Source organism: Pseudophryne corroboree, chromosome 5 (assembly GCF_028390025.1).
Source record: "Pseudophryne corroboree isolate aPseCor3 chromosome 5, aPseCor3.hap2, whole genome shotgun sequence".
Lineage (NCBI taxonomy): Eukaryota > Metazoa > Chordata > Amphibia > Anura > Myobatrachidae > Pseudophryne > Pseudophryne corroboree.
In genome coordinates this window covers 14071327-14087616 of record NC_086448.1, presented here as the reverse complement: position 1 = coordinate 14087616, position 16290 = coordinate 14071327, and the positions used below count along the sequence as shown (strand labels likewise).

The window sequence follows — 16290 nt, the reverse complement described above, 5'->3', positions numbered from 1 at the left end:
ATAGCATAGACTGTACAGCGCTAGCTTCATGTCAGAGAGGGGTAAGGTAAGGGGTAATGTGTGTGTGATCACACAGCTGAGGCTCCTGTACTAGATAGCATAGACTGTACAGCCCTAGCTTCATGTCAGAGAGGAGTAAGGTAAGGGGTAATGTGTGTGATCACACAGCTGATGCTCCTGTACTAGATAGCATAGACTGTACAGTGCTAGCTTCATGTCAGAGAGGGGTAAGGTAAGGGGTAATGTGTGTGATCACACAGCTGAGGCTCCTGTACTAGATAGCATAGACTGTACAGCGCTAGCTTCAAGTCAGAGAGGGGTAAGGTAAGGGGTAATGTGTGTGACTGTGTGATCACACAGCTGAAGCTCCTGTACTAGGTAGCATAGACTGTACAGTGCTAGCTTCATGTCAGAGAGGAGTAAGGTAAGGGGTAATGTGTGTGATCACACAGCTGAGGCTCCTGTACTAGATAGCATAGACTGTACAGCGCTAGCTTCATGTCAGAGAGGGGTAAGGTAAAGGGTAATGTGTGTGTGATCACACATCTGAGGCTCCTGTACTAGATAGCATAGACTGTACAGCGCTAGCTTCATGTCAGAGAGGAGTAAGGTAAGGGGTAATGTGTGTGTGATTACACAGCTGAGGCTCCTGTACTAGATAGCATAGACTGTACAGCACTAGCTTCATGTCAGAGAGCGGTAAGGTAAGGGGTAATGTGTGTGTGATCACACAGCTGAGGCTCCTGTACTAGATAGCATAGACTGTACAGCGCTAGCTTCATGTCAGAGAGGGGTAAGGTAAGGGGTAATGTGTGTGAGATCACACAGCTGAGGCTCCTGTACTAGATAGCATAGACTGTACAGCGCTAGCTTCATGTCAGAGAGGGGTAAGGTAAGGGGTAATGTGTGTGATCACACAGCTGAGGCTCCTGTACTAGATAGCATAGACTGTACAGCGCTAGCTTCATGTCAGAGAGGGGTAAGGTAAGGGGTAATGTGTGTGTGTGTGTGATCACACAGCTGAGGCTCCTGTACTAGATAGCATAGACTGTACAGCGCTAGCTTCATGTCAGAGAGGAGTAAGGTAAGGGGTAATGTGTGTGATCACACAGCTGAGGCTCCTGTACTAAATAGCATAGACTGTACAGCGCTAGCTTCATGTCAGAGAGGAGTAAGGTAAGGGGTAATGTGTGTGATCACACAGCTGAGGCTCCTGTACTAGATAGCATAGACTGTACAGCGCTAGCTTCATGTCAGAGAGGAGTAAGGTAAGGGGTAATGTGTGTGATCACACAGCTGAGGCTCCTGTACTAGATAGCATAGACTGTACAGCGCTAGCTTCATGTCAGAGAGGAGTAAGGTAAGGGGTAATGTGTGTGATCACACAGCTGAGGCTCCTGTACTAGATAGCATAGACTGTACAGTGCTAGCTTCATGTCAGAGAGGAGTAAGGTAAGGGGTAATGTGTGTGTGATCACACAGCTGAGGCTCCTGTACTAGGTAGCATAGACTGTACAGTGCTAGCTTCATGTCAGAGAGGGGTAAGGTAAAGGGTAATGTGTGTGTGATCACACAGCTGAGGCTCCTGTACTAGATAGCATAGACTGTACAGCGCTAGCTTCATGTCAGAGAGGAGTAAGGTAAGGGGTAATGTGTGTGACTGTGTGATCACACAGCTGAGGCTCCTGTACTAGATAGCATAGACTGTACAGCGCTAGCTTCATGTCAGAGAGGGGTAAGCTAAGGGGTAATGTGTGTGTGTGTGATCACACAGCTGAGGCTCCTGTACTAGATAGCATAGACTGTACAGCACTAGCTTCATGTCAGAGAGGAGTAAGGTAAGGGGTAATGTGTGTGATCACACAGCTGAGGCTCCTGTGCTAGATAACATAGACTGTACAGCGCTAGCTTCATGTCAGAGAGGGGTAAGGTAAGGGGTAATGTGTGTGAGATCACACAGCTGAGGCTCCTGTACTAGATAGCATAGACTGTACAGCGCTAGCTTCATGTCAGAGAGGAGTAAGGTAAGGGGTAATGTGTGTGACTGTGTGATCACACAGCTGAGGCTCCTGTACTAGATAGCATAGACTGTACAGCGCTAGCTTCATGTCAGAGAGGAGTAAGTTAAGGGGTAGTGTGTGTGTGTGACTGTGTGATCACACAGCTTAAGCTCCTGTACTAGATAGCATAGACTGTACAGCGCTAGCTTCATGTCAGAGAGGGGTAAGGTAAGGGGTAATGTGTGTGTGTGATCACACAGCTGAGGCTCCTGTACTAGATAGCATAGACTGTACAGCACTAGCTTCATGTCAGAGAGGAGTAAGGTAAGGGGTAATGTGTGTGTGATCACACAGCTGAGGCTCCTGTACTAGGTATCATAGACTGTACAGCGCTAGCTTCATGTCAGAGATGGGTAAGGTAAGGGGTAATGTGTGTGATCACACAGCTGAGGCTCCTGTTACTAGATAGCATAGACTGTACAGCGCTAGCTTCATGTCAGAGAGGGGTAAGGTAAGGGGTAATGTGTGTGTGTGTGATCACACAGCTGAGGCTCCTGTACTAGATAGCATAGACTGTACAGCCCTAGCTTCATGTCAGAGAGGAGTAAGGTAAGGGGTAATGTGTGTGATCACACAGCTGATGCTCCTGTACTAGATAGCATAGACTGTACAGTGCTAGCTTCATGTCAGAGAGGGGTAAGGTAAGGGGTAATGTGTGTGATCACACAGCTGAGGCTCCTGTACTAGATAGCATAGACTGTACAGCGCTAGCTTCAAGTCAGAGAGGGGTAAGGTAAGGGGTAATGTGTGTGACTGTGTGATCACACAGCTGAAGCTCCTGTACTAGGTAGCATAGACTGTACAGTGCTAGCTTCATGTCAGAGAGGAGTAAGGTAAGGGGTAATGTGTGTGATCACACAGCTGAGGCTCCTGTACTAGATAGCATAGACTGTACAGCGTAAGCTTCATGTCAGAGAGGGGTAAGGTAAAGGGTAATGTGTGTATGATCACACATCTGAGGCTCCTGTACTAGATAGCATAGACTGTACAGCGCTAGCTTCATGTCAGAGAGGAGTAAGGTAAGGGGTAATGTGTGTGTGATTACACAGCTGAGGCTCCTGTACTAGATAGCATAGACTGTACAGCACTAGCTTCATGTCAGAGAGGGGTAAGGTAAGGGGTAATGTGTGTGTGATCACACAGCTGAGGCTCCTGTACTAGATAGCATAGACTGTACAGCGCTAGCTTCATGTCAGAGAGGGGTAAGGTAAGGGGTAATGTGTGTGAGATCACACAGCTGAGGCTCCTGTACTAGATAGCATAGACTGTACAGCGCTAGCTTCATGTCAGAGAGGGGTAAGGTAAGGGGTAATGTGTGTGTGTGTGTGATCACACAGCTGAGGCTCCTGTACTAGATAGCATAGACTGTACAGCGCTAGCTTCATGTCAGAGAGGAGTAAGGTAAGGGGTAATGTGTGTGATCACACAGCTGAGGCTCCTGTACTAAATAGCATAGACTGTACAGCGCTAGCTTCATGTCAGAGAGGAGTAAGGTAAGGGGTAATGTGTGTGATCACACAGCTGAGGCTCCTGTACTAGATAGCATAGACTGTACAGCGCTAGCTTCATGTCAGAGAGGAGTAAGGTAAGGGGTAATGTGTGTGATCACACAGCTGAGGCTCCTGTACTAGATAGCATAGACTGTACAGCGCTAGCTTCATGTCAGAGAGGAGTAAGGTAAGGGGTAATGTGTGTGATCACACAGCTGAGGCTCCTGTACTAGATAGCATAGACTGTACAGTGCTAGCTTCATGTCAGAGAGGAGTAAGGTAAGAGGTAATGTGTGTGTGATCACACAGCTGAGGCTCCTGTACTAGGTAGCATAGACTGTACAGTGCTAGCTTCATGTCAGAGAGGGGTAAGGTAAAGGGTAATGTGTGTGTGATCACACAGCTGAGGCTCCTGTACTAGATAGCATAGACTGTACAGCGCTAGCTTCATGTCGGAGAGGAGTAAGGTAAGGGGTAATGTGTGTGATCACACAGCTGAGGCTCCTGTACTAGATAGCATAGACTGTACAGCGCTAGCTTCATGTCAGAGAGGAGTAAGGTAAGGGGTAATGTGTGACCGGAGGCTGTATTATGTGACCTCAATGATTCATGGCACGTGTCATTAGTTGTCTGCTCTGTGTCATGTATATTTGCTGAACCTGCCCTGGGGATGTTTTTATAAGCACATCTGCTTAATTTGGTTCTCGTTGGTCAGTAATGTACATCTCTACATACTGTGTTGGGGATTTATAAAGCAGAATACTCTGATAATGTTGGAACATGTTGAGCCAGTGTACTACACGCTGCAAGAGGCACTGCTAGTGGATGGAGCACCGGTTCAGCGCATAGCCGCTGACCGTATAGAAGAATGCTCCTCCCCCCTCCCACACTTCTGTGATATGGTCCATCCTGCAGTGGGCGGAGCCTCTATCGTTACATAATACCCCCGTTCTCGGTGTCCGTTGTCTTACACAGATAACGAGGGGCTGGTGTCTGTGTGAGACAGTACCCCTGGAGCTGTCCCTTCATCAGTCCTCAGTCTGAGGGTGTGCTCCGCTTGTATATTGCTCCTGGTACGATGGAGCAGCTTATTATACAGATAAAGTTTACTGATTGCGACAGCGTATTAGATTGATGGTTATTGGGGCAGTGCCCGCCGGTTTTGCGGGTGTAATATTTACAGGCCTCCCCCTATGAGGTTTATCGGTTATTACATTTTCCTTTGGATAATTACATTTACAAGCCACATTAAGGAACAGAGCACCGGTTCTGTATATTCTTCATAGCTGGGGACGTATAGCTGTGTAAGAGATAAAGTGGACTGGGCAATCAGAGCAGCGCGTGTTACACATACGTATGCCGCCTCCTATGGGTCAGTGTGTAGGTGGCTTTGGAGTGGGTGGGGGGGGTCAAAGCCAACCTGTCGCTATCTCGGCAGCAGAGAGTGGCGGCGTCTGGCTCTTGTCACACTGTACGCATCGGATTCATAGACGGCAGTGTACAGAAAATGGAAACACCCGGGCACACAAGGACACCAAGCATATTGAAATTAATGAATGCGTTTGGTTTACGCCTTAATAAAGCAAATTGGCGTCTCAGCACAGTTATGGTCCAGTATAATAATGCTGCACTACGCAGGAGACCTCGGTGACCGAGACACGGGATTGCTGGGATGTATCTGGCAGGAGCTTCAGTGACCGAGAGTCACAAGGACCAATGTATGGGGTGATGGCAGCACTTGTGCTCCGAGGGAAACACGTCACCTGTAGAGGGCAGCAGTGTGCAGGGTGATGGCAGCACTGGTGCTCACTGGGAAACGCGTCACCAGCAGGGGACAGCAGTGTTCGGGGTGATGGCAGCACTGGTGCTTCAATGGAAACACGTCACCAGCAGAGGGCAGCAGTGTGTGGGGTGATGGCACCACTTGTGCTCCAAGGGAAACACGTCACCAGCAGAGGGCAGCAGTGTGTGGGGTGATGGCACCACTTGTGCTCCAAGGGAAACACGTCACCAGTAGAGGGCAGCAGTGTGTGGGGTGATGGCACCACTTGTGCTCCGAGGGAAACACATCACCAGTAGAGGGCAGCAGTGTGTGGGGTGATGGCACCACTTGTGCTCCGAGGGAAACACATCACCAGTAGAGGGCAGCAGTGTGCGGGGTGATGGCACCACTTGTGCTCCGAGGGAAACACATCACCAGTAGAGGGCAGCAGTGTGCGGGGTGAAGGCAGCACTGGTGCTCACTGAGAAACACGTCACCAGTAGAGGGCAGCAGTGTTCGGGGTGATGGCAGCACTTGTGCTTCAATGGAAACACGTCACCAGTAGAGGGCAGCAGTGTGCGGGGTGATGGCAGTACTGGTGGTCACTGGGAAACACGTCACCAGCAGAGGGCAGCAGTGTGTGGGGTGATGGCAGCACTGGTGCTTCAATGGAAACACGTCACCAGTAGAGGGCAGCAGTGTTCGGGGTGATGGCAGCACTGGTGCTTCAATGGAAACACGTCACCAGTAGAGGGCAGCAGTGTTAGGGGTGATGGCAGCACTGGTGGTCACTGGGAAACGCGTCACCAGCAGAGGGCAGCAGTGTTCGGGGTGATGGCAGCACTGGTGGTCACTGGGAAACGCGTCACCAGCAGAGGGCAGCAGTGTTCGGGGTGATGGCAGCACTGGTGGTCACTGGGAAACACGTCACCAGCAGAGGGCAGCAGTGTTCGGGGTGATGGCAGCACTGGTGCTCAGTGGGAAACACATCACCAGTAGAGGGCAGCAGTGTTCGGGGTGATGGCAGCACTGGTGCTTCAATGGAAACACGTCACCGGTAGAGGGCAGCAGTGTGTAGGCTGATGGCAGCACTGGTGCTTCAATGGAAACACGTCACCAGTAGAAGGCAGCAGTGTGTGGGGTGGTGGCAGCACTGGTGCTCAAAGGGAAACACATCACCGGTAGAGGGCAGCAGTGTGTAGGGTGATGGCAGCACTGGTGCTCCCAGGGAAACATCGTCAGTAGAGGGCAGCAGTGTGTAGGGTGATGGCAGCACTGGTGCTCCCAGGGAAACACATCACAAGTAGAGGGCAGCAGTGTGTAGGGTGATGGCAGCACTGGTGCTCCCAGGGAAACATCGTCCGTAGAGGGCAGCAGTGTGTAGGGTGATGGCAGCACTGGTGCTCCCAGGGAAACATCGTCAGTAGAGGGCAGCAGTGTGTAGGGTGATGGCAGCACTGGTGCTCCCAGGGAAACACATCGTCAGTAGAGGGCAGCAGCGTGTAGGGTGATGGCAGCACTGGTGCTCCCAGGGAAACACATCACAAGTAGAGGGCAGCAGTGTGTAGGGTGATGGCAGCACTGGTACTCCCAGGGAAACGCATCACCAGTAGAGGGCAGCAGTGTGCGGGGTGATGGCAGCACTGGTGCTCAGTGGGAAACACATCACCAGTAGAGGGCAGCAGTGTGTGGGGTGATGGCAGCACTGCTGCTCAGAGGGAAATGCATCACCAGTAGAGGGCAGCAGTGTGCAGCGTGATGGCAGAACTGGTGCTCAGTGGGAAACATCACCAGTAGAGGGCAGCAGTGTGTGGGGTGATGCAGCACTGGTGCTCAGAGGGAAATGTGTCACCAGTAGAGGGCATCAGAGTGTAGGGTGATGCAGCACTGGTGCTCAGAGGGAAATGTGTCACCAGTAGAGGGGAGCAGTGTGTGGGGTGATGCAGCACTGGAGCTCAGAGGGAAATGTGTCACCAGTAGAGGGCAGCAGTGTGTGGGGTGATGCAGCACTGGTGCTCAGAGGGAAATGTGTCACCAGTAGAGGGCATCAGAGTGTAGGGTGATGGCAGCACTGGAGCTCCCAGGGAAACACGTCACTAGCAGACTGTGAAATTGCGTGCTCCAGGGTTGTAATATACGAGTGCTGTGCTGACTGACAATAACTACAGAGCAGGATATTGGTCGGCATCCTGGTAACGGAATGCCGGGGGGGGGGGGGGGGTTTGAACCCTTGTGGGGTCAGTGGGAATAGTCTCTGTCGGTCGCCATCGGGATAGTGAGGGGGCGGGATGCAGGGGGAGGTATCCTAAATACATCCCGGATATTACAGCACACAGGGAATGCGGTTTGTGAGCCTCAGACGGAAGGGGCGCAGGCAATGAACTACTGAGCGCTGCAGGTCGGTGATACTGTCCGATAGTTCATCCTTCATCAGCAAATGGAAAAGAGTTAATGTGGCATCAAATTTGTCTACATGCCCAACAACAAAGGATTTTGGCGGCTCCATAGTGCTGCAAGGCTCTCTCCTGGCATGGTTTCTGTGCCAGGTCAATGATCATTGTTACTTAATGGTGCCAAGTGCTCATCTCCTTCCAGGAGGACAATAGCCCCATCCACAGAGTGCGTGGGGTCAGCTGGTGGTTTGATACTTATATCACAGCCACCAGATCAGAACTCAATGGCGCATTCATGGCTCATTCTGTGACTTCCCCCTGGAAGACGGAGCTGCCTCCCTATGGCACAGCGACAGACATTGGTAGACGCCGGGCCATAGGGCACACCAGCTCTTCTGCCCGCACATGGTTACGTAGCACCACTGCTTTAAGTGACTTCATGTTGGTGTTTCCATTTTTTGCCGCACTTCCTGTGCGTCCGACGTGTGGCTCCTTAACTGGTCACAGGTAATGAATAGAGGTGACAAACCGCATTAACAGAGAGGAGACTAGACTGCTAGTGAGTGCTCGCTGATGTGACTGCATGGAGTGTGAGTATATGTCTCCCCTCATTCTATGTGTCTGACGCTACATCTTACCCCACGTCCTGTGTCTATAACATGGAGTCTGCATTCAGCGGTTAAAGTGGAGCTAAACCTGACTATGTTGCTTGCTTGAAGCTGCCATACTTTTACCTCACCTGTACCTATTTATATCACCCATTATCAGCTGCCGGCAGAGACTGCAGTATCTACGTTTAACTCCACTTATGCTGGGACTTGCAGATACTAACATTCATCGTTTGTTCCCCAGTCTATCTACCTATAGTACTTTGTCTACTTTGATACTAGTTTATATTATTGGATTTTACAGTTTCTCTAAACCTGTTGCTCCTTTCAGTGCTTCATAGCCTTGTGTTTATACCATCGGGCGACTTGTGTGTCTGCAGTGGGTCCTTTCTGATTATAGCCCATTTTCCCTAGTGATATAAATGCATGCCTGAAATGCACAGGAGATGGGTGTATGTAGCGGCACTTTCAGCCAGCCGGTGATGTAGTGTAGAGCACTGATTTTACTTCCCTGCGCACACTAGACGTACGATGGTGTAAAGCTCCACCTAACACTACAGAAGTCCGTTTTTGGAACATTAATAAGTTGTATGGGAGATGCCATTGTACCTATGTAGCGGCTGCTGGCATATATTGGGTGGGAATCCCTCCTAGACGAGCGCAGCTTCCCTGGCCCGCCTTATTGCTGCGGTATTATTCCGACCACCGCTGATCTGTGAGAAGTAAATCTGGGAGGAAACTGATTTTACCCAAAGCAACAAATCCGCTTCTAGCGGTCATTGCTTTCTCACCATTTATAAATGAAAAACGCAGAAGTTCCCAAACGTGGTCCTCCCAGTACCCCAACAGTCCAGGCTTTAGGGATATCCCTGCTTGTGCACAGATGGTGTAATCAAACTGACTTGGGTACTAATTAAGTCACCTGTGCCTAAGCGTGGATAGCCTTAAATCCTGGCCTGCTGGGGTGCCTTGAGGACTGCATATGGGAACCTCTGGTTTAATGCATTTATTTCCCTCAGCAGTCTTCATAAATCCCCCCTATTCTGATGGGACGGTTAGGGGTGAATCCTGCATAGTGATCTCCATAACACAGTAGCTGTCCCTGTGATTATTCTCACCCCATCCATCAGACATGCATGGCATTGTGTGTGGGGTCTGTGTCACACGTGTGTGAGCTGGGGAGGATAAGGCATCGGTGGTGTGTGTAACTTGCACGGGGCACGTGTATAGACTAATATGTGGTATGACGGGTCTGAGCTGAGGGGAAGAACCAGTCGTGTACCTGGGAGGTGGTGTGATGCATGACCGCACAAAGTGCACTAATGACCATCTAGGTGGCGCCTTTCACCTTTCTAATTCTTCCATTTTGTTCCGTATTGAGAACATTGTCTTTTTAGAGAGTGTAAGTTATATGTGACCGCTTAGAGCGAGTGTCAGTACCCAGCGGAAGAGGCTGTCACACTGCAGGTAATGGATCCTGGTCCTTTTATTTGTAGCGTGTCCTGCTAACCGGTTTCCTCCTCCTGCAGGTCGGGGAGGGCTAGCCGCGGCCACTGGCTTGCCGTTTGGAGGTGGTGAGATAAAGGGATTCAGTGTCCGGTGCGAGGGGGGCGGTGGTGGGGTTGAGGCAGGTGACATGTTGTTGGTGTGCTCATTGCCCCCTGTGGGTAACGCCGCCCCCACTGACAGCTGGGTTTTCTCTCCTAGATGGCAGCGCAGAGGCAGCGCGCTCTCGCCATAATGTGCCGCGTCTACGTTGGGTCCATCTACTACGAGCTGGGAGAGGATACCATACGACAAGCTTTCGCTCCCTTCGGACCAATCAAGAGCATTGACATGTCCTGGGACTCGGTCACAATGAAGCACAAGGTGAGACCCTGGGAGCCTGTGTGTGGGTGGGGGAGTTAGATTAGGGGCAATCTGCACCAGAAAGTGGTCCACAGTCTGGGGGTGGAGTGGTGGGGTATTACCTGCTGTGTAGGGGTGGTGGGGCATTACAAAGTGGGGTATTACCTGGTGTGTAGGGGTGGTGGGGCATTATAAAGTGGGGTATTACCTGGTGTGTAGGGGTGGTGGGGCATTACAAAGTGGGGTATTACCTGGTGTGTAGGTGAATGAGGTGGAATTTCTCCCTCAACTTCCTAGTGAGTAGATAGTATTCCCTCTAGGCAGAGGCAGGGCGCCGGAGTTTGGGGGGCACGCGCCCGAAACGGGGGCGCTGCCATGCAAATTAAGGGGCGTGGCCACACCCACGTAATTTTAGTGGGCGGTGCGGCCCACAGACACTGCTATAGAGGGCGTCTGTGGCCGTCGACGTCACTGTTGGGGGTGTGCCCAGCACCTCCGTCGGTGCTGGGCTTCCCCCAGCTCTCTCCCAATGCGTGAATGGATGCCGCGCGCATGCGCACGGCATCTTTACACGCTGGGAGGGCAGGAAGCGGGCGGCTGTTCTAGCAGGGCGCCGCAGAAGGGGCAGGGCGGGTTTTGCCTTCTAAAAAACGGGCAGGGCGCGGCGCCCTGCTAAAACAGCCTAGAGTGAACACTAAGTAGACCCTCTTATGTTATATACACACCCACCTCTAATGATCTTTCACTGTCAACATTCGTAGATGCAGAAGAGAAATAATTTAAGGGGGTTCTTATACCATATTGCTGGAGAGTAATCCTGCTATGGGACCTTGCAGCTAGCATCTCTAAGGACGAGCCTCGTACTGTGGGCAGCTGGAGAGTTGAGCCACATGCGGGGTCCACAGTGAACATGATCCAGGCTGGGCGGGCACATCTCTTATAGCATCACTAGGGCTGTGGGAGATAATCTGATATACTGGTGGATAGTCATCGTCCTTTATCCACCTCCCCGATGAGGATCCTATAGATATCGCCAGGGTTATTGTTGGGCATCGCCGTAGTTGTGATATTGTGCATATCCAGTATATTCTGTGGTGTCGCTATACCCAGTGCTGCACACTTGTTGATGGTCCCCTTTCCTCCAGGGATTTGCGTTTGTGGAATACGAGGTACCGGAAGCCGCACAACTTGCACTGGAACAGATGAACTCTGTCATGTTGGGTGGAAGGAACATAAAGGTGGGTGACAGGAACATAAAGGTGGGTGACCTAGACGACTACCAATAATGTATTATGCAGATGTTATCTATAGATGTCAGTAATGTAATAGCTAATACTCTGTTACTGTACCCTGGGGTTCTACTACTCTGTAATCCTGTCGGATATGTGTTTGTAACTACTTAACTGACTATTTTTCCCTTCAAAAGCGTTAACAACATTGTTTTTTTAAAATAAGTTGAAAAAGTATTTTTTAAATATTGCAGAATGGATCTCCTCGTCAAAAACGGGGGGACAGGGTGGGACGGCGCGGGTGCATGAAATCTGACCATGCCATAATAATATACGTGAAGCTTGGCAGCTCAGCGGTTGATGCCACTGGCTCTAGTGCAGGGGTGGCCAACCAGGCAGAGGCAAAGAGCCAAAAAAGGTGTGTAGTCAAGACCCACTATCATGCGTGCGCCAAAATTGGGACGTGGCCTAGTTGTCACAAAGCCACACCCCATTTTTGTGCACAACCTTTCAATATGACGTTTGTAAGAGTATGACCTTGTGTCATAACCTCATTTTCAGTCATGTTGTACAGTGCCACGTATAATGCCACAGTACAGTGCCACATACATATAAAAACGCCAAAAAATGGGTGCCCCCGCAGTGCCAGGTACACTCGTGCCCCCACCGCAAGTGCTGCTCACCGCGCTGCTGCTGTGTATGAGGGGAGGAGAGCGCAGCGTGCGCCTCTCCTGCCCCTCACTTTCCGGCTGCGGTGTCTATTCAATTAGGCGCCGGTCCGTGACCAAATCGGGAGCCTTAGCTGCCGTTCCGTGAGCTCTGATTGGCTCACTGGCCGGCGCCAAATTGAAGAGAGAGCCCGCCGCCGGAGAGGTGTGTGTCTGGGGCTGTGTCGGGCAGCGGTGGCCAGGAGCCGAGCGAGCCGCATGCGGCAGATGAAAGAGCCGCAGGTTTGCCACCGCTGCTCTAGTGCGTTATGGAGAGCTGCGACATACCCGGAAGTTGCCAGGAGATCATGACTGATGGAGCTGCTAGGCTTTGCAGACGTCTGGCTACTTCGTTAGCACTTTCCCTCCAGCGTTTTGCCATTTGGCATCACAAGGCCCTTCACAAGCATTCTGTAAAGAGCCATTAGCTTTAAAGTTCCTCCCAATGCAAAGATCTATCCAGAGCCGGTGGTAGCCAGCAGCTGTTTGGGTAAATAGGCGTGGTGGGTGGACATGAAGGAGGTGTGGGGGTCAATAGTGACTAACCAGAGTGTATTGTCTCTCCTCCCTATTATCCCCACACCTATGCCTTGTCCTTAGGTCAACCTCAGATATGACAAGATATAGGCTGTTCCTCTGTTGTAGCCTAGCTATGCGTGCAGCCTGCTGGTGTCATCTCCTGTTCACCTTGTTCTCCTGTCTCCCTGCATTCAGGTGGGCAGACCGAGCAATATTGGCCAAGCTCAGCCTATCATAGACCAGCTGGCAGAGGAGGCCCGCTCCTTTAACAGGATCTATGTAGCATCTGTTCACCAGGATTTGTCAGATGATGATATCAAGAGTGTATTTGAGGCCTTCGGAAAGATAAAGTCTTGTATGTTGGCGCGGGACCCAACGACGGGAAAACACAAAGGTTACGGTTTTATAGGTGAGTGTCCTGCCATCGTGAGGCCTGCATCAGTCTCTAGTCACCAGCAGCTTTTCGTGGGCCACGTGGCAGGCCCAGGAGCTTGCGGAAATTCTCTCATCTTTGGTGATGGGAATTTTATTTGGAAATGCAACTTGGGAACGTTTCATAGTGCAACAAAGTATCATACGAAGCTTTAAAAACAAGTTTCCAGGGTCACAACTTCGTCTATGTTTCCCAGTCTCGGTCCCATAATCCAAGGACTCTCCCACCCTTCTTTCCACACACCAATATGTTGTGGTGTTTTTATCTGTTCACCTGTGCTTTCTGAAGACCGGATGAGTACCCGGAAGGGTTTTGTATGGCCGCTAACTCGCCCTGAGATTGTTTGGACTGAACATAAATCCTGTCCTCTGTTGTTCATGATGACTGGGACAGCTGTGGTTCAGGATAGGAGATCTCACCGTGTCTGCTTTCTCTCCTGTTTTCAGAGTATGAGAAAGGTCAGTCCTCACAGGACGCAGTTTCCTCCATGAACCTGTTTGATTTGGGTGGTCAGTATCTTCGTGTGGGGAAAGCAGTTACTCCACCAATGCCTTTGCTTACGCCTGCCACCCCCGGAGGATTACCGCCTGCAGCCGCTGTCGCCGCCGCTGCTGCAACTGCCAAAATCACTGCTCAGGTGAGTCCGGATCAGGAGGGGAGTTCTGCGTATCAACATAGCCATTGCTAGGCCTGTCAGACATATGTCAGAGAAATGGAAAGCTTTATTTTACTGAACATTCTGCAAGAAATAGATATCACCCAGCGTACGACTGCCATAAATAATACTTCATGAAATACATACAGAAATAGGTGGTCATTCCGAGTTCGCTCGCTAGCAGTTTTTAGCAGCCGTGCAAACGCTAAGCCGCCGCCCACTGGGAGTGTATTTTAGCTTAGCAGAATAGCGAATGAAAGGATCGCAGAGCGGCTACAAAATTTATTTTGTGCAGTTTCAGAGTAGCTTCAGACCTACTCAGCGCTTGCTCTGTTTTGACGTCCCGAACACGCCCTGCATTCACCCAGCCACGCCTGCGTTTTTCCTGGCATGCCTGCGTTTTTTCGAACACTCCCTGAAAACGGCCAGTTGACACCCAGAAACGCCCTCTACCTGTCAATCACTCAGCAGCCAGCAGTGCGACTGAAAAGCTTTGCTAGACCTTGTGTGAAACTACATCGTTCGTTGTAATAGTACGACGCGCGTGCGCATTGCGCCGCATACGCAGAAGTGCCTTTTTTTGCCTCATCGCTGCACAGCGAACGAAAGCAGCTAGCGATCAACTCTGAATGACCCCCATAATCCGTTCTTATGCGACTATGGAACAGTAAAAACACATTCAGGGTTTTCTCTTCTTTGACCCACCAGGGGATCAGCACTAAACATTTAGGACTGTCACAGTGACGTCGGGTGGAGAGGATGTCTGAGTGTTACATATAATACCGTTCAGTCCAAGTACTGGTGACGCAGGTCGCATCTGCTTTCTCCCGTCCTTCAGTAGCTCACGCTCACTACCATAATCTCTTGCTTCCCCGTCTTCATCTGCTCAGAAGGTGGACATGTAATTGATTAATAAACTATAACTTCCCGTCTTGTCTCCTGCAGGAAGCAGTGGCTGGAGCGGCAGTTCTTGGGACGCTGGGCAGTCCTGGTCTGGTATCGCCAGCACTAACCCTGGCACAGCCCCTGGGGGCCTTACCACAGGCTGTCATGGCAGCACAAGCGCCAGGAGTTATTACAGGTTTGTATCCTCATGAATCTGTGAGTTTTTGTCCCTGGTATTTACGCTCTGTAGAAAGTATGGCATTGCGGCAGTGACACGGCTGGGTGCCGCATTCCCTGTCCGTCAGATACGGGATACTCTGGGGTCACAGAATAAGTGACATGATTGTTGACCTTAGTGATAATCTTTGGTTTTCTCCTTCCAGGTGTAACTCCGGTGCGGCCCTCTCTCCCGGTGACCATCCCACAGGTGGGACTAGTGAACCCTATACTGTCCAGCCCTCCAGCGATTGCACAGTTGGAAGTAAAGAAAGAGAAGGAGGAAGAAGAACCGGCGCTGGAGTCGGAACGTCCGGAGATGCTGAGTGAGCAGGAGCACATGAGTATCTCCGGGAGCAACGCCCGGCATATGGTTATGCAGAAACTCATGCGCAAGCAAGAGGTGAGTGTGACCGAGGTCTGGATCTCCCTTGAAAACAGGTAGCAGACCATGGTTCTGGGTGACATAGACACAGCCAGGCCTAGTCGCTGAGGTTTCAGCAGGAGCATGTAGCAGTGGCTTGGTGCGCTCCATGGTATGAGGTGGAGGTCTCGTGTACACTGGTGCTAACGAGTCGCATGAACCCGACCTCCGTCGCAGTACCTGGTGCCAGGAGACTAGGCGCAACCCCTGAACTAGCAGTCAGACGTTGTACAAGTTACATTACATATGTGGAACTTTCTAAGCTCTTCTGCCCTGACACTTCTCTTTCCCGCCCACAGTCTACTGTTATGGTCCTGCGCAACATGGTGGATCCCAGAGACATCGATGACGACCTGGAGGGGGAGGTGACGGAGGAATGTGGCAAGTTTGGCGCAGTGAACAGAGTAATCATCTATCAGGAGAAGCAGGGAGAGGAGGAAGATGCGGAAATTATTGTTAAAATATTTGTTGAGTTCTCCATGGTCAGCGAAACGCACAAAGCCATACAGGCGCTGAATGGCCGATGGTTCGCAGGGCGGAAAGTAGTAGCAGAGGTTTACGACCAAGAGAGGTTTGATAACAGCGATCTATCGGCATGAAACTTCTCGGACTTTTATCCCATTCCCCATATGTCCTTGTACTGTTTATTTTATATGATTGTGGATTTGTCCTTATTCTCCAGAGTAGAAGGCTGGGAAATAAAGTCTGTCTGTTTTTGTTTTTCACTGTGGTGTGTGGTTTTACCATCCCAAGATCTTACTGCCGCCTCTGTAGCGGTTCTGCCACTCCAGGATCTTACTGCTGCCTCTATGGCGGTTCTACCACCCCAGGATCACACTGCCGTCTCTGGCGGTTCGACCGCCCCAGGATCACACTGCCGCCTTTGTGGCGGTTTTACCACCCCAGGATCACACTGCCACCTCTGTATAATGTTGTTTTTTTGTTTTTATGCTTTACATTTATGTTTGGTAGCTAGATGGTTTTTGTTTTGTTTTTTTGTTTTTTTTCCCCCCATTACCTTATCAACGTCAAATTTGACAGCAGATAAGATTAATTTGGCC

The 16290-nt window shown here is 50.7% G+C and overlaps 1 protein-coding gene across 4 annotated transcripts in view; it reads left to right on the top strand.

Moving 5' to 3' along the window:
* The window catches only part of PUF60 (poly(U) binding splicing factor 60), a 34178-nt gene extending 18224 nt beyond the window's left edge, over positions 1 to 15954 (top strand). For 2 of the 4 annotated variants that reach the window (XM_063921099.1, XM_063921101.1), the window contains 7 exons: positions 10021 to 10182; positions 11307 to 11420; positions 12812 to 13025; positions 13496 to 13686; positions 14650 to 14785; positions 14973 to 15208; positions 15529 to 15954. In XM_063921099.1, coding sequence (XP_063777169.1) covers positions 10021 to 10182; positions 11307 to 11420; positions 12812 to 13025; positions 13496 to 13686; positions 14650 to 14785; positions 14973 to 15208; positions 15529 to 15828 — 1353 coding nt within the window. In that variant the 3' untranslated portion in view covers positions 15829 to 15954. The remainder of the gene's footprint in view (positions 1 to 10020; positions 10183 to 11306; positions 11421 to 12811; positions 13026 to 13495; positions 13687 to 14649; positions 14786 to 14972; positions 15209 to 15528) is intronic. The other 2 variants (XM_063921100.1, XM_063921102.1) reach the window with 1 other exon arrangement.
* The last annotated feature ends 336 nt before the right edge of the window (positions 15955 to 16290 follow it).